General features: G+C 41.2%; 1 protein-coding gene across 3 annotated transcripts in view; it reads right to left on the reverse strand.

Moving 5' to 3' along the window:
• The window catches only part of BEGAIN (brain enriched guanylate kinase associated), a 526,866-nt gene that overhangs the window by 182,965 nt on the left and 320,960 nt on the right, over positions 1-22,941 (reverse strand). For all 3 annotated transcript variants that reach the window (XM_084632030.1, XM_084632028.1, XM_084632029.1), the window contains one exon: positions 21,175-21,203. In XM_084632030.1, the coding sequence (XP_084488156.1) occupies positions 21,175-21,203 (29 nt within the window). The remainder of the gene's footprint in view (positions 1-21,174; positions 21,204-22,941) is intronic.

The raw sequence follows: 22,941 nt of genomic DNA on the forward strand, positions 1-22,941 counted from the left end.
ACCAATCATTCCATATTGGACTGCCCCAGAAAGACACTTCTCCCATCCCACCATTTAAGAGGTGGTGGGGCAGGGCTCCCTGCTAGTGCTGCAGAACTAGACACCGGAATGCCGGCTGTTGCTCTGCACTCTGGCTTTGAAGTGGGCTTGGGGGATCTCTTTCAAAAATGTATTTTTAAAGGAGCCTGGAGGCAGTTAGAAATGGAGGGATGTGTGTATGATACATCTCTACTTGTGACCTCATCTTGGTATCCAATGAGAATCCAGGAATGTCTACCTTGAAGTCAAAAATTTTAGGATACAAGTAGGTGTCTTTACGGAAAACAGCTGAAGGTTGGGAGGGGCTGGGTATGTACACACATGGGAAGGGAGGTTGCAGTGTCACTCTTCAGTGGGTCCTTAGAGCAGCAACCGTGTTCTTACAGGCTGGTCCCCTATGGATGCAGGGTTCTGTCTACCAGCAGTGACAGCACCTTGCGTGGAACTACCATATATATACTGTACAGTCAATCTAGTTTTTAGGTTAATCCAGGCCAGTGCAACTGCAGATACTGCTCTAATTCATATAAATGTGCAATGCTATTTTTGTTTTAAATTCCATGCCTAAAATGCTCCATTTTGAATCTGTTCCAGGCAAACTTACCAAGACTAATTTCCTAAAATGGCAACTGATATCCTTTTATTTTAGAATTAGCACTCAAACAGTATTGCTGTCTGGCTGAAGAGTCCCTTGAACCATCAGAACGCCTATATATTGGAGTACCATATCAATAATGGCTTTTGATCTTTCTGTATATCTCACTCCTGTTCTTGAACATTTCTTGGAATTTTTAAGAAGTTCTCTATTGTATGCAACAATCAGAGTAAAGCTTATAGTTTCTCAACTAAGTATGTGTAAGAAGAGAACTCATAGCTCAAACCTACTTTGTCGGTGTATGGAGTGCAGAGAGCATTGTGATATTTCTCACAGATATAACATCATTATATATGTTACATCAGTATAATGTGCCATCCTCACTTAATGATGCAATGTAATAGCCTAAATGTTAGGTCATTGTACCATGACTATTTAGATTCTTATGCCACACCCATGTATCTAAGATATTTATATGACCGCTATGACTGTAGCATGAGAGTGACTCCCAAACTTTAATGTATTTCTTCTCACAACACCCCTATGAGGAAGGGAAGTGCTATTATCTTCATTTTATAGATAGTCTCTGTGCCTCAATTCCCCAAATGACTTGTCTAAGGCCACACAGGAAGAAGGGGGTAGAGTCAGGAATTGAACCCATGTCTCCCACTGCCCAGATTAACACCCTAAATACTGGGTCATCCTTCCTCTCTGCCACCCATTGACCACCATAACTGTCTTCTCTTCTTAGCTGGCTAGCATCAGACTTCAGCGGAATTGCTTAGGCCCCTAGGACTGAATTCAAATTCTGCACCACAGCTGTGAATGATACGTGTCCCATAGCTGTGGTGCTGCAGCTAAGAGAGTGCCCTCAGGTAGAATATATGAGGGGACATGGAGTCACACAAGTCAGATCAAAACCATTTGTTGAAGGTCCCCATTGTCCACATCCATTTAAGTCAGGGGAATCAAAAGTAGATCGGAAGAATTGTTAACAATTTGACATGTGACTATTTTTTTCAAATGGGCTCCATCCAAACTTCCTGCTGGGATAGGATGTTTTTAGATGTTTAGCCCATCTAATGTTCTTGAGAGGATGGAAGGCTGCTGGGTAGATCTTCCTCCTGTAAGCTGAGACAATGGTTCCCAGTGAGGAATTCCTCAGGGCAGGGAGTAACTGACCAGTGGGGCTCTCCACATTGCCAGCATCTCCATGGGGAGCTCTGCCTGATATGATGTCATATCTGCCATGTACATGATATAATGCACAGGTTAACCACTATTGTAAGTTGTTGGTGTTCCTCTTTTGCCCCAAAGAGAATCAACACACATAGTATTAGTCCCGCACCCCCTTCCTGGGGTTTGGCTTTGTTGAGAAATGAAATAAAAACCTCAGCCTAACCTTTCGTCCCTAGCTTGGCTGTTTCTAGAGGTTTCCCTGAAGACATCTGTACCAAGCCCTCATTCCCATTGACCAAACAGCTCCTCCCTCCTGTCTTATATGCAGCGTGGAGTTAATGAGCCATATGTGTCACAGTGAGTCAGCATTTTCTGCAAGATTTCAATGCCTTTTTAAAGGGTAGCATGCTCCAACGGTGCAACCCCAGTGCAGCTGCAGTCTCCTGTTACTGTAGGAGAGCCCTGCCCTACCTTGTTACACAATCTAAATCTACATCCTACCTGTCACCCTCTATTGAAGAAGGCATGATGATGAAAGTTGCATTTTATTAATATCTTAGTCCGCCCAGCAGTCCTTTATCATTGGCTCCTCTTGGAGCAGCCCATGTCATCTAGCTCCTGTCACTAACAATTATCCACTTTCCTAGGAATGGATCAATAGACTAGATAAGCTTCAAAATTTGTCTTTTGTCCAAATTTTTAACCAATAACCCTGGCCGTTCAGCACCCCAGTGGCTGAGAAGTTAAGGTTTTGTTTAATATGCACTTGCAAATTAAACCTTTGGATGGTGTGCGGCTCTAACATGTTGAAATATCTTAAGCCCTAAACACACAAAAATCTAGAGACAGTTCACGCAGCTGTTGCTGCTGCTTGAATGTGGGGTCAGGATCATGGTAGAGACAAGCCGTGTGCTGCCAGACACACCAGCAATTAGAGAGGTATAAATACATCAGGGAGAGAGGAGTATGGAAAAGGGATAGCTTGAGCAGGGCAATTCTAATTTTTTGAAGTGATATGAAAGGAAAGTGTATGTAACTACACTCATAACATTACATCACCTTCATCACATGCTATTTCTTCTATTCCCTGATTGGTTGACTATAAATTTAGTACACAGGAAGAGGCAGGAATAAATCCTTAGGGCTTCAGCTGTGTTAGAGAGCGAGAGGGTGCCTAATTCACCACTGAAATAAACAGGAGTAACTTTATTGGCATTAGTAGCATAGTGCCCATTGACATCAGCAACTTGGCCCTTTGAAAAACTACAGAATAGTTATGAGCTTTCCCATTAAACAGTTGAGCCTAGTCCTGTATTCCTTACAGCTGTGAGTAGCCCTTACTCTTACAAGGGTTCCCAGGGACTACTCACCCCCAGGGATGGATTAAGGAAGGGTGTGTGCACCTGGGCCTTGGCTGAAGGAGTGCCAGTAACCCACAACATTTGGAAACAAAGATCAATGGGGAGGAGCCTATTGCCATAAGAAAGTGTTGGAGTCTGTCATGAGGACTGGGGAAAGGAGCCAGGAATGCCAAGAGCATTATTATTTACTCTTAGGGGAAGCTTTGTTTGGTGTGGGTCTGAGCTCTATTTACCAGCGTAATGTGGCACTGCTCATTTCAGTAAGGATTACTCTCATTAGTAAGGTTGGATTTTTATTTCTCTCCTTCAGATACAGTGGTAGTGAAGTTAGAACCAGAAACTCCTGAATTCTAATCTTGGGTCTGACCCAAACTCCCTGTATGATCTTGGGCAAGTCACTTAAATCTTCTCTGCCTCAGTTTCCCTATCTTTAAAATGGAGGAAAATAAGTGCATGAGTCAGAGAGGAGTCTTGAGGGGTGGCTGACGGTTTTTAAAGTGTCATGAAAGTTTCTAAATAAGTGCTAAACATTATTGTGTCTACCAAACAATCCAAACCATGCTGCATATTTATTTAAAATTGCAACGGCAATACTTCATGTAACATCTACACTTAAATATCATACTTCGTACTTATTCTGCTACGATTCTGCATGCTGATCTAGCATCTTTCATCTGATGACTGTCAAAGCACTTTACCAGCATTGATTAGGTAAGCTTCCCATCACCCTTGTATTGTATGTAAGTTTTATCTACACAGTAGGGGTGGATAAACTGAACACAACAGCTGACTGGGCTTTAGAATCCTTAATAACTTGACCTTGCTGTCTTTTGTTCATACACCTGAATCTGATATGTTGAAAAGTCAATAAGGAAAAAATGTAGCACTGTTCTGTTAGTGCTCCATTTCAACAGAATAAACTACAAGAAGTATTTCAGTAATTCACTGTGGTAAATGTTCTCAACAGCTCCCATATTTGAGCTATTTTGTGCTCCAGAACGAATATAATTATCTCACTAATTTGTCTTTGGACTATTAAAAATAAAACTCTGTTAGACACTCTTCGACTAGTCATGGAATGAACCTTCACAAAAAGGTCTGTCCAACATTTCCCAGAAACAGATTTTTTTTTCCTGTTAGTTTTCCCCCCCAGAAACCCCTGAATGAATGGGATCAGGTGGTGATGGGGGTGGGAACGCAAGGAGATTCTCTCAACTCTTTTATAGCCCTCAGTAGTAGGTGGCTGGAATCCTCTTAGCAATAATAGTTCCCATTGCTTCCTAATATCTCTCTGGGTAGCCATGCAAAATCAGGCAGGGTGAGACATGGTCTGAGTTGTACAAATAGGAAACTAATGAACCACTTCCTCAGAGCTGGATTCCTTTCTCCCTTTCCAACAAGCCTCAGAATGCTTGTAAAGGTGTATAAGGTAAGAAGATTAGGAACAGTGCTGAGTAATGGGAGGTGATGAGGGTAGTGAACGTTCGCCTTTGAAGTTTGATTACAATGAACCCTAGTTAGAGTTCCATGAACTACCAGTGCTAGGCTTGCAAATTTCTACTCTAGTTTGTTTCAATGGCATTACAGTGGCACAGAACAGAAGTAATAAAGCAGCGAATCCAGACCCATTGTTCAAAAATATAATTCCCGCTTTTATTCACAATTAGAAATATCTTGCAGTTTTGAGCTTTCAGAGTGCTAGGCTGTGCATAATGGCTCCACTTTTCCTTTCAAACAATTCCTGTATGCACTATAGTTCTACCAGTCAAGGTTGGTGGTTCTTCTTTTTTGACTACAAACAAGTTTTACGTCCATTTACATGATTTAAACTACAAGTAGGAGCTTTGCTACCTTTAGTTAGCAGATCCAAATCCCATTGTACTTCCAGGTTGTAAATACAAGTTTTGAAGACATGCTCATGGCAAGGACTTTTGCTGGTTACCATGGCAATATGTTAAAATGTCAGATGCAGAATTAACAATTCAGAAAAAACACAATTATAGATAATATTTGCACTTTGACAGAGCTTTCCATTCAAAGATCTGCAAGTGCTTTAAAAGCATTGATGGATTTAAGGCTCTTCAGTGCCCCAGTGAAGTTGGTAAATGTTTTCACCTGGAGAAACATACAGAATTTTTGTGACTTGCCTGAGGTTGCACAAATTTTTTTTGCCAGAACTTGGGAGTGAATCCCAATCACCTGACTGCTAGTATTTTGCTTTAACCACAAAACCATCGTAGTCTTTACAGTATAAAACATTGGTTCACGTTTTCCAGTGTCCAGCTGAAGTCAATGGGTCCTGTGGATCCTCAGCACCTATGAAAATCAGGCCCTAAGTGATTAAAGTGGGCAAACTCAGTGGACATTTTGCTTATACTAGCATCCTTTACACTTTTTTGCTATTACATGATTGGTCTTAATTTCAGTAATTAAAGCACGACCGCAAGCCAATGCCCTAATGTGCCAGTGCTGAAGAAAACTGGCAGAGTAAGAATGGAAAGTGCAACCAATTGCTTTATGTAAAAGAGCTTCCCCAAGTAAATGGATGGCATCTCCTCTGTTTGCTGATTCTGCCTGCTGGCTATAAGGTCTTCTGTCTTAGTTCACTTTAATTTAACTAACCTCTAGATAAATCTGGTGACCAATAACAAAGAAATTAGTTAACTATGGTCTTGAGAGTGCATAAATTATTTAGCAAAGACTTGCCATACAAAACTCAGATTGGTTTGGGCATACTTTAGTGTGAGTTCCAATTCATACATACACTTAACAGGCAAGACTTCAAACTGAACAGCCGTTACAGATACAGACGACAGAATTACTATATAGAAACGAATACTCTTTATTTTTGTATTTTTAGACAGTGATATCACACTGAATCCTCAGATTTGTAGTAACTTTTCTTTTAGATTAGGAAATAACTTGGTTTCTGGAGTCCTTTTCACCTTATGTTCTGCACAACTGTAGTTGCTGATCTCAAATTAATTTTGTGTGGTCTGCACAAGTCAATACTTTGTTTGTTTGTTTGTTTTTTTAGCTAATTTGTACATAATGAGCTAGATATCCCATGACAAGTAGCTGTCATTCTAGGAAATAATGCGGAAGGCATCTGAGGATGTGGGAATGATGAATCATGATTCTACTATTTTGAATACAGCACGGTCAGGATACCAATATATAATAAAAGATAAATAAGGAGCAGGGACACTTTCAATCCACATTGGCATCTGAGTCAGAAATGCTAGCTCTGCCTGTCATCATTATTAGCTCACAGCTGTAGGAACTACAAACAGAAAAACATTGGCAAATCTCATTTTTATATTGTAGCGAGATTTAGGGATTATTTCATGGGATGGAGATGGGAATGCAAAGACTCAATAAGGTAGGTCAGGTCCACCCAGCATTTCCAGAAGTGCATTCAATGGAATTTTAACTACAAAACTATTGCCAAAGTCGATTTACAGTCACAATATCTACAATCTTACTTGAGGGTTTCCTTCTAGTCGCATCAACCAGTGACAATTAACTGTTGTCTGCCACGTGTTTCTGGATTATAATGATTTTTTTTAGCTAACCTTTTTCTTCACTGTTTTAAACACCTGTACAACAGATTTCAGTTTCTGAAGGAAAATGCTTCCAGAGTGGAAATCCACAGCAATATACATACAGTTCCGCTAAAAAGGGATAGGCACCTTTTTGTGATGAAAGCTCCAACACCACCACAGAAGATATGCCAGAGTTAAGGAGACATCTGTCCTGAGGAATGCTTTCATTTTTATATTTAGACAGATAACATGCAGCTTTATAGTCTATGAAGGAAAACCTTTAGAAACTCCTGGCATGTAAAAACAATCTGTGTTTTCCTAACTAAATGTCTTGAGACTTTGCCAAGTTTACAAGTAGGCTACGGTAAAAGGCTAGCAAATGAGTCTATGGTTACAGAAACAGGAACATCAAACTGTAAAAGGATACATTCCTATTAACAGGATGTACCTATTACCCAGAATTGCTTGTAATATATAGAATATGCAAGACCCACTACTTCTTAGCTGGGGCTGATCTAGATGGATGGCACTTATTAGCAGTATCCCTCTTAAGTGCTGTAGCCTCATATGTATTTGCTTTCCCTGGAAAGGATATTGAGCTACAGTTTCTCTTGTGGGCTCAGTGCAGGAAAGCATGGAGGGAGTAGGGGTTTATGAGCCAGCTGTAACTCTAATACCCTAGGCTAGTCTGTACTGGCCCTGGCTTGGAGTTAGGGGTTTTTCTAAGTTACTCCAACTGCATATAGTCCCTAAATGGCCATACACCAACTGAGAATCAAGGAGCCCTGCCCTGCCTGCTGTCTTCCCCAACACACTCCTTAAGCGCGGTGTAGGAGCCAGCTCCACCACCTCCGCACCAAATGACAGCTGTGCTTACTGGGAAGTTCCAGATCTGGCTCCTCTACACCACCTAAGCTGTGCAAAGGAGTGTGATCAAAAACGAGAATCTGGTCCAAAACATCAAATTAATTCATCTCCTCCCTCACAGACGAGCCATGACATTTGAGTTTGGCTGTTCCCTCCCCATCGCATGGGAGCTGTGATAAAATGCTCAACAATATTATACTGGCAGGTTTCAGAGTAGCAGCCATGTTAGTCTGTATTCACAAAAAGAAAAGGAGTACTTGTGGCACCTTAGAGACTAACCAATTTATTTGAGCATAAGCTTTCGTGAGCTACAGCTCGCTTCATCGGAAAATTTACTCAGGAACACTGACAGTCCTCTCACAAGGGACTTACAATCACCATCAACCCCTCTGAGCTGAAGTCACCTGACAGCCCTGACTAGCCCTTGAGGTATTCTGAACTGCATGAGCCAGTTCACCACAGAAACAACTTAAAGACAAATCTTTGCATTCAGAGTTCAGCAAAACTCCTGAAGGGAAGACGACTCAGATTTTTTTCTAATGTTGGAACAATAGTACTCCTCTCTAAAGTGGTCAGGCATAAAGTGAGTAGCCAAACTGGATAAAAAGCCCCCTACCCAAGCTTACAAACACTTTTTCAACAGACATCACTTGGAGAACTTCTGGCTCTAGAATCTGGTGACTGCTTTGTGTCACACTGGATGGAGGAAAAAGGATAGAGAACTCCAGCTGTTTTAAAGAAAAATAATTAGTCGTACAGATCATATGACCTTTGAGACAGACAGTGGAAAGTTCAACAGAAACAGTCGACATTGACAGTTTGTTCTTCAGAAAAAACAGTCAACAGAGAACTTTACAAGTGGCTGATGCAGGAAAAAAAAGATGACTCAAAGATTTCAAGCCAGCCACAGCCAGTTGTAATGAATGGGCAGCCAAATGACCAAGTTGTTAGACGTTTGGGTTATATAATTAGAAAACCAATATGTTTCAGAGATGCATAACAGACTGAATCATACTGAACTTCAAAGATAGTGGGATAGTTAAGTTTTACATTCCTACTATTTATAAAATTTAAAGGGCGAGATGTAATGCTAAACTGTTTTGTACTGTTCCACCATTAGGTGGAACAGTGTGCAACATGCTTTACCTGATCTGGTAATAGCTGGAGTGATGAGTACATTGTCTTAAAGAGAATACACCTTCATGCATGTCTCTGGGGCAGGAGCTCTGTAATCAGTCCATATCCAGTACATGACAGGAACACTAGATCTCTCACATCAGGACTGATTCTGATACTTCCCTGCTATAGGTTTGTCTGGTAGGAAGATTAAAAAGATTCCAAGGTGAATGGGTCAACAGAAAGGGGAACAACAAATAGCTCACAGTTGCTCTGCAACTTGAGAAGAGAAAAGCTACGATGGGGCTGGGACAGCACAGGGGTGTGCTGCAAGAGAATTGACAAGAAGGTGGGAATGTCTGTCTAGGTCAGTGGTTTTCAGCCTGTGTCCACTTGCATTTGAAAATTTTTAGGGGTGCTCAAATGAAAAAAGGTTGAAAACCATTAGTCTAAGTACCTGTGGCCCCCATTTCCATAGCCCATAAGCACCTCACAAACTTTGATCCATTTTTCCTCAACACCCATGTGTGAGGTAGCAAAGTAGTATGATTCCTATTTTACAAATGGGAAAGGGAGAGACACAGAGATTAAGGACCAGATTTTTAAAGCTATTTAGGCTTCTGAAGATGCAGATGGGTGCTTTTGAAAATCCCACTAGGCACCTAGGTGTCCACTCCCATTGGGAGTTTGAAATCCGACTATGAGCCTATTGGCATCTTTAAAAATGCCTTTGAAAAATCTGCTCCTCAGCACTTTGCTGAAGGTCACACAAGAAAGAACAGAACCCTGGTCTCCTGAGACCCAGCGCCTTAACCACAGAACCACCCTTCTCTCTCAATGGTATTCAACTTGTCACTGTTGAAAGCACGTGTGTTAAGGGAGCCTGTCAACATAGTGAAGAACCTGCAGGTGATAAAATCCTTCAGAGGACCAGGAGCACAGAATACAGTTGAACTGCTGTACGGGAGGAAGGACTGAGAAGAGGAGAGCTCATGCACTGCTTATGGAAGGGATCTCAAACTCAGATTACCAGGAGGGCCGCATGAAGACTAATATATTGGCCCAAGGGCCGCACCACTGACACTGCCCTGCTGCCCCTGGCCCTGCCCCCGCTCCATCCCTTCCATGAGGCCCTGCCCCCATTCCAACCCCTTCCCCAAAGTCCCCACCCCAACTCCCCCCCTCCCTGCCCCTATTCCAACTCCTTCCCCAAATCCCCGCCCCTGCCCCACCTCTTCTCCTCCTCCTCCCCTGAGCACGTGGCTCCCCGCTCCTCCCTCCTGGAAACTGCTAAGTGCCACCAAACAGCTGTTTGGCAGCGGGAAGCGCCTGGAGGTAGGTAGAGGAGCAGGGATGAGGCATGCTGGGGGGGCAGTGGGGGAAGGGAGCTTGGCGGCTGCAGGAAATAACTGGGGGGGTGCAGGGAGCTTGGCGGGCCACAGCAAATAGCTCTGCCCGCGGCCCACGTGTTTGAGACCCTTGGCTTATGGTCTGCTGAGGACTGTGTTGGAATTCCAATCGATCACTTTGTGTGGGAGGGTTTCCTTGTCTTGCTTGCAGGTTAGGAGGCTCTGGAGCAAGGTGTGCTAGCAGAGTCAGTCTGCAAAGAGTCATCTTAAAGAAAGGTAGCGTGAATTATGCCTTAGAGAGCAGCCTGCATTATCATTTTCATTTCTAAGAAATAAAGTAGAGTTAGATTGCAACCTTCCAGGAAGAGTATTTCTGTTTTTATCTAACTTGTGTGTGCTCTGAACATAACAGTGCTATCTATGTGCTGAGGAGCTAAACTCTGCAGTGGCTCTGTACAGGAGTGTGGATGGAAGACAGTGGGAACACTACAGGATGGTGAGATTGGGGCCAAGTACAGCACAGAGCTTCTGGCCTAAACCTTGTATAGAAAGGAAGTAGACTAGAAATTATTTTTATCATCACTTATCCCTGGGTGGGACAAGGGCTTGGTCCAGCAATGTAACTCATGTCAGTGAATCCCTACATCCGTGTAAAGGCCCCACTGATTTCAAAAGGACTGCAAAGAGGTGCACCCATACATTGCAGGTTCTGGGCCTTGGATTTCATACGTAGCGTTCTCATGGGGAAAATGTGGTTGTCCCAGCTTTTAAGCTGTGGTCTCATTTCCCCTGAGTAAGTCAATGTGAGAGATGATTGCCTCCATGGCTTGGATTATTATACCAGTGTTTCTCATTTTTATTCTCCTGCTTTCAGTGTGTCTGGCTCTCACTTGATCTTTCATATTTAGGTTTGCCCTCATGTCAATGTAAATCAAAACGATAAAGTGCCATTACTGATAGCAGTCTGAGACTGTGAATCAAAACTGAGAATATGTAACTTATTTAAAATCAATGAAAATCTCCCCACTTTAATAACACTCTGGATTATAGCATCATAGAAATGTAGGGCTGGAAGGGACCTCAAGAGGTCATCTAGTGCACTGAGGCACTAGACCTAAGTGTACCTAGACCTTCCCTGACAGCTATTTGTCCAACCTGTTCTTAAAAACCTCCAATGATGGGGGATTACACAACTTCCCCTTGAATCCTCTTCCAGTACTTAACTAGCCTTATAGTTAACTTTCCACCCCCTGATATCTAACCTAAATCTCCCTTGCCGCAGATTAAGCCTATTACTTCTCCTCCACCTTCAGTGGACATGAAGGGTAATTGATCATCATCCTCATTGTAACAGTACTTAACATATTTGAAGACTATTAAGTGTGATTAGATGCAGCAACTTCCTGTAATATCCTTTGCAAGGCCTTATTGGATTGTGGGCTGGGATTGTAGGTAACCTCTCTAGGGGGCAGAGGTGATAGATGTGAGATCTGAGTTCAAAAGACTATATGGAAAATGTGCCAGACCAGTATGCGTTAAGGGACAGTGAGTGTTAAGTGGACTTTCTGGGGAATCTCTATGGAGAAGTTAATGCAAATTCTCCAACTTTGACTATGCAATAACCCAGCCTTTTGAAGCTCTACCTTGAGGAGAGGGCCATTGTCTGCTGATTACCTGTTACAGGAGGCCAAGATTCAAGGCCCGAGCAGTATAAAGATATGGGTGATCTGCCCAGTCTCTGGTCTGGTTCTGGATCTAAGACAGAAGAATTTGTAACCATGGAGGAAACCGAGTTGGGGGTTTTGAAGGACTAAAGTCTACCACAGCCCTAGGCTGGAGTTGGGAATGATCTTGGGTAAACTGTCTAGCTTGCATGTAGGTTCTTTTATTATTTAAATGTTTTCTTTGTAATACTTCTACCTTAAGAGAAAATGTGCTTGCTTAGAAGAACCTGTGTGGTGACTTATAGCTACATTGGTCATGGCCCTCAGAGAGAAAGCAAAGTGAAGGCATTAGCCATTTTAGGCAGCCTGGCTTGCTGAGGATATCACAATGTAAGGCAGAGAGCTGTGTAGCCATAAGATTTCTGGTCAGGCAGGAGAGACACACAGATCTCCACCCAAGAGAGGTGACAGCTGGGAGCTGGAAACCTAAAGTGGATGCCCTTAGTGGACCTCGGTGGGGAGTACAGCTGCAGTTGCCCTGAAACTGTGACAATCAGGTTTCCCCCCTCAATCTTTTCTCAAGACTAAACGTGCCCAGTTTTTTAACCTTTCCTCATAGGCCAGGTTTTTTAAACCTTTATTTTTGTTGCTCTCTTCTGGACTTTCTCCAGTTTGTCCACATCTTTCCTAAAGTGTGGTGCCTAGAACTGGACACAGTATTCCAGCTGAGGCCTCACCAGTACTGAATACAGAAATACAATTACTCACTGTGTCTTACATACAACATTTCTGTTAATATACCCCAGAATATTAGCCTTTTTAACAACTGCATCACATTGCTGACTCATACTCAATTTGTGATCCACTATAATCCCCAGATCCCTTTCAGCTGCACTACCACCTAGCCAGTTATTCCCCATTTTGTAGTTGTGCATTTTATTTTTCCCCTTAACTTTGAACCTTATTTAATTTCATCTTGATTTCAGACCAATTCTCAAATTTGTCAAGCTCGCTCTGCATTCTAATCTTGTCCTTCAGCATGCTATCAACCCTACCAATCTTAGTGTCACCCACACATTTTATTAGCATACTACTCCCTCCATTATCCAAGTCATTAATGAATATATTAAATAGTACTATACCAAGGACAGACTCCTGCTGGACCCCATTAGATACATCCTCCCAGTTTGACAGCCAACTGTTGATAACTACAACGATATAGTCTTTCAACCAGTTTATGCATTCCATTTAAGTTTTATATCCATCCACTTTGAAATCTAGCTCTGATCATGCAAAACAGTCCTTGCCTAAGTCCTCCACTACTGTTGCTTGCTATTGGGTACTCACTGTGCCTGGGTTCATGAATAATTTATTTTTTTTTTTACTACTCCCACTTCTGGTCACTAGAGAATAATCCAGTGGGGTTGTAAAGCATTTATACTTGGGTTGTCCACATACATCTGTATGAAATCTTGGAATATGCTTTGTGTGTATGTGTATGCGCTTGTTTTTTATTAAATTCATTGTGGAAAAACCCATGTTCTACAACTTCATTGCTACAGAATGAGAACCATATTTATACCATGAGTAATGCATCCTGATGGGCAGGTGTCCTGGTGGTTAGAAATTCTGTTTAAAGATACATGTGTAATGTCCTTTCTAGTGCATCTGAGTGCCTCTGAAGTTGTATTTAAAAGCTACCACTGATGTAGCACTTTCTCATCTTCCTCCTTACTTATTATCTATGTTAAGTGGCCTAGCAAATTGTCTGTGTACTTTACTGTAACTGCTCAATGTTCTCTATCTTGTAGACCACTCTGGAATCTAAGCTTGGAAGCCAGGTTAATGTTGGCTATAGCCTAGAAAATCTAGCATCTACATGTTAAATGCTACATTAAGCATAAAGTTGTGGGGGGGGGGTTTCCTGCAGATTTGTCGCTAAAACCCCATAAATAATGTTTAGCCCTTCAAATTTCCCATACCTAAAGCTAATTTTTGAGAAGGAAGAAAGGACCAGGATTGCCATTCAGTACTGCATGGCACCTTCTAGCTTTTACAACATCTCTAAGAAGAGATAATCTTCTTAAGATAGAGACATCTGTCAAAATGGTGATAAACTCCATCATGAAGTAAAACATGCTCACCAATTTGCCTGTTTGAATCTCCGAAGAACGCCCCTAAATTAAGCTACTTCCTGACTCAGTTACTGCAATATGGTGGTTCCAAATGGAGGACTGCCAAATGATCATTTTTGATACATGGTAGATACCTTTGAGGCATGTATTTTCAGAGCTATCAGCAAAAGCTTGAAGATAGCATAGTATTTTGGGACTTAAATGGTAAAATTTAAATGGTTCAAAATAAATTCCAACTTTTAAAGGTATAGTCTTTTGAGATCAGAATAGCAAGCCCAACTTATAGTTGATGAACTTCACAAATTCCACTTGTGGAGTGTCTTGTTCAAACTTGACCTTTATGCCACTTCACGTGGCAGTCAAGAAGGGCTCTTCAGCTAAATTCAGATCAATCAGTTTTCATTTGAGCTTTTCTCCCTAGATCACCAGCACTCCTAAGTGGTTTCCTGTCTTTTGTATACTAGCCACCCCCGATTCCAAGTATATAGCAACAGAGTACAAGTCCCATTTTGCACAAATCTGATGTAAGCTGATTCTTGGTCAGCTATAGAGCTGTCAGTGGATCCATCAGCAAGTGCAGTAAGAAACCTAAGAACCTTTGAAAATGCTTTTATAAAGAATTTCACACCATGAGTTAGTATACAGTGATCTGAGATGAAGGCCATTTTTAGCTGGTTAGCAGTAAGACTGTAGAACTAAAATCATGAGTGGTGTTAAACAAGTTGGAAAAACCTTTTGGTATCCTTATTTTTAGAGTAATGTAGTAACAAGAGCTTTGTCTGGCCAAAGTGACACACACCACCTGAGCAGCAGAATGGTCACATACTTGCAGGGAATCAACTTTAAAGGTCCTATAGCCACTTACAAGAGTGCTGCCCTTAGTGAAAAAAACATTTCATGCTTTGTTCAGTTTTACACACACTATTTCATCTTTCAGACATAAATTCTGGAAAGTGTGTCTATACCTGATTCCTTAGAATATTCTCCTGTGCTGTGTACTATACCCTTATTTGGCCTTGAGCCTTCATTATAACCTTAAATAATTTCAGTCCTGTTTGGATTTTATTTTAACCCTCCCCCACCCCAAAAAATGGGGGTGGGTGGCAGGTTGCTGTATTCTGGACTAAAAAAAAAAAAAAAAAAGTCAGTCCAAGTGGACATATTCAACTGTATTTGAATAGTTGGTCTGTAAATCACAGATCAATTTGCAAATTGAATTGCCTAACCCTTGCCAGTGACAACTAGAACCATGTCTACACTGCTCCTCCACAGTTCAGATTTTGGGAGTGTGAACAGCAATGCGCAGCAAAGTGCTGCATTGTAACTCCCTCGTGTGGACACTGTGAGTGCAAATGAAAAGTTTCCTAGCTCACATTAATGGAGTCTGGTTTGAAGAGGATTCCGTTAATGCGAACTAGGAACCTTTTTAGTTTGTGCTGGCAGCATCTGCTCACGGGACTTACAGCACAATACTCTGGTGAGTGCTGCTATTCACATGCCCATAGAGCAAACTGTGGGGTAGCATAGAGGTGCTTTTAAAGTTGCAAATGTCGATGGCTGTAACAAAGTAGTAGAGCCTCTCCCTCTTCTAATCAAATTGTTTTGTAGCAGCAACAAGTAATTACATCATCGTTAATAGTATAACAGCCTACTTTGTCTTGGTTAGCAAACTGGACTGTTACTGCCTTTGAACTGACTGTGGGCCAGAGTTTGCAATTTTTTCCTTAATAATGTTCAGTTGTGGAATAATGTACCTTCCCACTCCTCTATCCCCAGGCATTACCTGTAAGGCTGTATCAAGGAGGCACACCCCTTTCCTCTGTGACTCACTGTAGTGCTCCACTTGATAGGAGATTAGCAGTACAAAGCTCACCCCTGAATCAGTTCAGTTCTTTGTTCTACTCCTAGTCATTTCCTGTGGCCACCCTCCCCTGTTCTACCTGGTATCATTCAACCAGGCCCCATCCTGTCCTGTTCTCCTGCTGGACGCTTTTAATTCCCTTTCATCACTTCTGCTTGTTCCATGTTTCCGGGCAATAGGATTTTTCCCAGCCATAGAGCAACAAACTGCAACTGCTATCTCAGCAGAGAGGGTAACTAACCATTTGAAAAATTTGTCAGTCCTGGAGAATCCACGATCCTCGGTGATTTTTAAATCCAGATTGGGTGTTTTTTTTCTAAAAGCTGTGCTCTAGGAATCATTTGGGGGAAGCTCTATGGCCCGTGTTCTACAGGACCTTGGGCTTAGATGATCAAAATCATCCCTTCTGGCCTTGGAGTCTATGGGAAGAAAAACTATCTGCAGCAGTGACCGTGTAACAGCTTAATACATTCTGTTCCTTCATCCCTGTGAGGCTTTCCCCGAGCTCTCAGCCTGTTTAATGTCTGTCATGTCTCCTTGAGGATTTGGTTATAAGGGGGATAGTTGTGTCAGGGATGAGACTGAGAGAACGGAGTAGTTCAGAACTCCGGTGAGCAGGATTAAATGACAGCATTAGGAACACCAGTGGCTTCAGAAGCTTGTCTACACTAGGTCTCTTACTGTCGCTATTGCTGCTGGTGCTGCCCGATGGGAAAATTCTTATTGTTTTTAAAAAAATGAGGGGGGGAGGTGGGAGAAAGAGCAAACCATAGAGGAGTCAAGGCAGACTGGAAGGAACTTAGTGGCAGGCAGGCGTATGCATTACCATGTGAAGAGAGCTGTAACAAGTGCTGGGAATGCAGTGGACATGCATGTGTGTTCAGTTTTTTTACTCAACTACAATAACAGCGTTCCTCCAGTGCTCTGGGTGTCTTTGCCTATCTTTTAAAATTGCACTAATCAATAAGCAGACCCATCAGTTATCCCAGATCAGCTCAAATATCCAGCTACAAAGCACAGTATGAGAATTCAAGAGAGAGGTTCTATCACCAAGTGTGAACTTTGGGCAAATCCGTTCATCTCATTTTTGTCATCTTTAACATGAGGATCAGACCTGCTCCCATCACAGGGTTGTCAAGACTTTTGGCAGTTTACAGAAATGACTTACTTGAGTTCCTCTGATGAATTGTCACAGAAGTCCTATTACTTTTATAATTATTACAACTAACACTAAAGAGAATGTAAACACCTCAATAGGGAACCAACCACTGCTCCATGCACTATGATTAAACTAATTACTTGTCATGATCTTGCTATACCACTGATGTGAATAGGAGATGCAAAAAAGGAATTAGCAGGGGGAGTCATCTATTTAAACTTCCATATAGGGAGATACAATAAATCCTGTTTCTGCATTGTGTGGGTCTAGAACTGATTCCTGGTATGTCTGGATTGCCATTTTAAATTTAGGGATATACTTTGATATTTTTACTCAGTTGAACAGAACCCGACTGAACAAATAGTCCTATTGACCTCACTAGGATTACCTGGAGAGAAAAATAGCTTTTCCCACACGGGATAGTATCAAAAACTGAGTTAGGGTTGAAAACAGATAAAATAACTTTGTATTCTGAGGTGGTCATCTTCTATCCAAGGATCTGAAAGGACTTTTTAGACTCAACTTCACAACCATTTCCTTGCAAAGTAGGAAAATATTATTACCCTATAATTTGAAGGGGGATGAATCTGTAGCTTACTAGGCAGTAGAACCCCCAAGTCCTGGCTCCCTGTCCTGGTCATACTTTCTATCAGTTTTGACCTCTGGATCTGCGTGCACAATCTTCAGAGTGGCCACATTTTGGTGCATCAAAAAACATGGATGTGCAAGGCTGGAAGCATGAAAAAACCAACTAAGTAATGCTAAATAACATTGTATTTAATTTATGCTAAATTTTCTAGATCACCCGAAAAATCTGGCACTCAGCTCCCATATCAGTAACCTAAATAGAACAGAACATAATGTACATTTCAAAACTCTACTTTGTTACATACCATAGGTCTGAAATTTTCATCCCTTCTTGGTAGACACATTTGAGCAATGAATCCAAAAACTGTGCTTTAAAAGGTTGTATTCAGTAGTAATTAATGTTTTAAAGTGTCTGGATAAACATGCACACCCAACCTAGATAAATGCTGATCCCCAAGAGGTTTGTGATTAGTAGTTAGCCTTAATTCCTGCCTAATATATTGGTACCTCTAGCTATTGTAAACACTACTCTATACTGCTAAGAATTAGTCACAGCATGAAGATTTCATTTAGCAATTATTTTTCTAGCTGAAATTTTACAGAAAAATAGCATGCTTCTATTTCTGTAGGAAGTTCTCCACATGCCAGAATAAATTCTGAAAATCTCCCACTCTCCCCTCCTCCTCCCCCTGTGCAAAAGGACTCTGGAACACCACTGCTAGTCAAGTGCTCTGGGCCAACAGAACACCGCAATAATTCCAAAGTGTGGTAGATCCCTGGGTCAGCAGTTGTCTGTCTTATGGAACCTACTGCACCATTCCTCAAGGCCACTTCAGATGCATCGGGTTTGCTCAAATACAGTAGGACTTCTATAAGAACAGGTTTTAAAATCTTCAGATATTTGGCCCTGTGGCGTCCCAAGCGCTGCTGTTTGAGTGGGCCATATGAAATGTGGAGTCCCTGTGCTTATTTTTGATACTTAAAAGGCTCATTTTTTAAATGGAGAACAGAATGCAAGAACCTTTTTTAACCTTTAGCTCTCACCCTGTGGAAGCTCAGACAGATGAGATCCAGATGAATGTGATTCTCTCTCTGTGTCCTGGTGTAAGCCCCTTCCTCCTGCTTTCTCAAGTCTTAGCTCTGTCTCAGTCACCCTAGTTCCAAAAAAGTGCAAGTGGCCTGAGGCTCTTATTCTCTTCACTTGCCTTATCTCAGCTGCTGTTCACATGGCCACCAGCCCTTCCCAGCTGCTGATGTGTATGACACCTCCCTCTGCAGCTTACCACCCAGTGGATGTGGCAGGAGCTGGTAGCAGAAGATACAGAGCACATCGAGAGTTCAGTGTGTGCACAAGCCAGACAGGATAGGAATGGCTCCCACCATGATACTGTACTTTTCCCCACATGCCAGCCATCAGAAACCCTCCCAGCTACAAGCAGTACTGCCTTGTAGTCCTGAGGAAACCAAGGGCACTGGCCTTAAGGTGTTGAGCACACTCCACACTCTCTGTGAGAGAGACTTTTACAGCTCCTGAAGGCAAGATCTTACAGGGCTTGTGAGTTCACCAAACCTTTAAAGTGATGGTACTGTAGTATTTTAATGTTTCATTTTTCAAAATGCTGAAGGTGGATTTAGTTTGTGTTCAGGTGTGAGACAACTATGATTGGCATGAGCCAAGCAATGTTCAGGTTGCAGTAGTGCAGCTTACCCCCAAGTAGCTCTGCCAATGACCACCTATCTTGGCCTACTGTTCTACTCCTGAGCCCCTCTTGGGCAGAGAGTGCTTATGATGAGATATGGAATGGGAACAAATGTCTGCTTTGTAAAATACTGTATACAGCAAGTGTAAACAACAAGCTATAAATATCAAGATGCTAGCATACAGGCTGACCCTGTTCCCACTGAAGTCAATAGTAAAACACCCATTTACTTCAGTGGGGTGACATTGGGCTGCTACGGTTTGACTTTGTAGCAGATCCATGCACAGAGTAACTAACTTCAGTGGAGTCTATGTGGATAGCAGCTGCAACATCCGTTCCCCAAATGTTTATATCCTTATGTTAATATTTTCTAGTCAGCTGCTAAGTATCTCTTGTCAAAGCAAAATTTTGCCCTTGTTGCATATATTTCTGAATTCATTCTTCTCCTAGGCTCCACAGCCTATTATTGCAAATACAGCCAGAGCTGTGTTTGTTAAAAGCAGACACCAAGATCACTGGGGGGGGATATTTGTAGAGGTTCCCATATCTGTGCACACAAGTACATAAACAATTATTTGCTTGCACTGTGAACCAAGTTGTGCATGAAAATATGGGTGTGCATAGTCACAGATGTTTGTTTCAATATAGTCAAAGTTTTGTTTAATACTGGGCCAAATCCCAAGGTTCTTACTCAGTCTTTACTCAGGCCAAACTCGCATTGACTTGAGGATTTGTGCCGTTTATTTATATTCTTTTGTATACAAATAACCCCACTATATCACAAGTGTCTTATCAAGCTGATAAATTATACCACTTTGATTCTCATGAGACAATACTGCATAGAAATGTAAAATCAGCACTAACTTAATTAATAAATTATACCAGGAACTTCCAAAACGTGCATCTTGATCAAGTGTACTGTAAGAGTTAATCCTTCCCACTCTTTTCCAACTAAACTCCAGCAAGGGACTTGTTTGTGGTTCCTGCCCAGAAGTCTCCAAATGCTAACTTCAAACCTCTGGGTTCTCTTACAACTGAGCACTACTGCCTTTCCCTAGCTGTTCCCAGAGTACTGCAACTTCCCTTCATTTGCTTAACAAACTTAGTAGCCTTTTTAAAGTTAATAAATCTAAGATTTGTGCTTTATCAGTTAGCCCTGCTGTTCAAACTGCCTCAGTAGGTCCTGAGAAGGAATTTGGGCTTGCTAACTGAAAATAAATTGAGAGTCTAGTAGATATAACTGGACATGAAAATAAGCCTTATAAAAATACTTTAAGGATAATCAATAGTTAAGCATTTCCATATATCGGTTGATATGGTTTGTGGATTGTATTTAGCAGACTGTATTTGATTAAAAATGGCTACAATTCATGCTCTTTTTTCTTTGCAACATGTACAAAAGCAATATCCCCCCCAAAGCAGGCTTACACTCAGACATGAGATGGGGCTACTTATGTATTTATAAAAGCCATCTCCCTTTGCTTAAAGCAGAGAGCTGTGCTCAGAAACTGTACAGTATAGCAACATTTGAAACACAGAAGACACCAGATTTATCTGGGTAGTCAAGAAATGAAATGAACACCACTATTACAGCATTACACAGAAACAAACCACAGTAATTAGATGCTTTGAATTCAAGCCTATGTTTTCTTTAGATTTTTCATAAATTATTGATCCACCTTTCTCATGAAAACAGAATGGCATACTTTTGCAGTAAATGGACAAGTGACTACAACATTTATATAATCAAATATACTCTGCATTTGATAATGAAAACATGTTTGTGTGTAGAATACCCCTTCTGAATTAACATGTCTGCAAAACAAATTTACTAGCCAAACCACATTCACTTCCTATTGTCTCTAAACCACGGCTCTCCTCTGCCACATCATCATGCAATCCAATATTTCACACCCATCATATTAAGCAAAATATTTTTTCAAGACCCTATATCACCTACTGTGCAATAGAATATTTCTTGACTATAATGAGATGTACATAAACTGTCTGACTTACCTTATTTTCTCCATTTCTGTCGCAGAGGCCTACAAGAAATCAAATAATAGGAGCAAATGAATAAAGGAAAACATTCACTGTGCAGATTTATGCATAGTTTAGGCTTTCCAAATGGCTTTTGACAAGTGTCTACAAAGCATCAGAAAGCGAACCCCGCAACTGCATTAGCAGAAAATAACGTGGACGGATTAACTCAGATATAATGCAGCACGCTGCAGAAACACTGTATACCCAGGAGCCATAGGCAACAGAATGACTCAGTTGTAGCGCTGAGGCAGAAAATGAAAAAGCAAGTAACAGGTTACTGTGCCTATTGGATTTCATAGGAAAAAGTTGAAATGCAGAGCTAGTCTGTGCATGGTAAGCACTATGGAAGGATTCTGCTGGCTGTTGAAATCAAGTGATTTAATCTTACGCTAATTTGAGTTCAATTAATCTGTTTCACAGATATCTTGCCAGATGGAATGGCCACAAGCATAGCATCCTTAGCAGGAGTTTTGGGTAATCAAATTAGTTTTTCCAAGTAATATTCTGTCTTTACAATTAGCAGCTCCGTACATGTATCTTGGACATTAACCCTTTCATACCTGCTGATAACGCCTAACCCTTTCATACCTGCTGATAACGCCTTTGATTCCCATTTACCATATTTCTAGCACAGAATTCTATTAACCCTTTGATTTCTCTGTACCATAGCTGTAGCATATAACCTGTTTGTTAACCCTTTGATTCCTGCTTACCATATCTGTAGCCTTGAACCATATAAAAATGTGATTCATGCTTACTACATCAGTAGCCTATAATTTCATTAACCCTTTTGATTTCTGTTTACAATATATATGCTCTAGGACATTGTTAACCCTTTGACTCCTGTTTATTCATAGCATAGAATCTCATTAACCTCTGATTTCTTTTATTGTCTATAGCATAGAATGTCATTAGCCCTCTGGTTTTCTAGTCATCATTATCTAGTATTAGACCCTCAATAACTGCTTTGAATCCTACTTGCCATACCAATAGCACTGAACCTCATTAACCCTTTGGGCTCATGTTTATTGTAGCTAGGGAATGAAAACTCAGAGCAGTTCTGCAATCCTAAGTTTCTGAGATTAATTTTACTTAAATTTCAGTATCCTAAAATTTCACACTGAAAGCATTACCTATTAATCATGAGTTCTTTAAACATTACTGAGTAACCGTTGTATTAAATATAAAATGGGTAAATGCAAATGTAACGGTTAAATGGATTTACTTGTCAAATAGCCAGGAAAACATTCAAAGTGGCAAACTGTTGGTTACTCTGTGTTACTCCCCCCCCCCCCGCTCATATACTTTTGATTTGCCCATTACATGAAGCCATTAGTCATGTCCATGGATACATAATAATCTCTGATGAAATGTATGAAGAATCATAGCGAATCCAATGATTCATTCTTGACTATATCCTGGTGTACAAGATGCCAGCTGCAGGAAAAGCCCTTTCTAGCTAAATTCTCATGGATGTAATGCACATAATGCAATCACAGCATGTTTCCTGGAAGCCTGGGACAGTCAGTGGTAAATCCCAAATTGTGAGATTAAAAAATTACCTTGGGGTCCAGAATTGCTTTTTTGTAATCATATCTTATTAATAGCCCTATGATTTTTCAGTTTGCAAGAACTGGGTAGTTTAAGTGGCACTGGTTTAAAGATTAACCTCTGGAGTTTTTCTTTGGGTGTGGAATGCTGGTGTATGGGGTGGTGTCATATGGGGTATCACTTGATTTC

Source organism: Lepidochelys olivacea (genome assembly GCF_965140295.1).
Source record: "Lepidochelys olivacea isolate rLepOli2 genome assembly, chromosome: 6".
In the NCBI taxonomy this organism is placed as follows: Eukaryota; Metazoa; Chordata; order Testudines; family Cheloniidae; genus Lepidochelys; species Lepidochelys olivacea.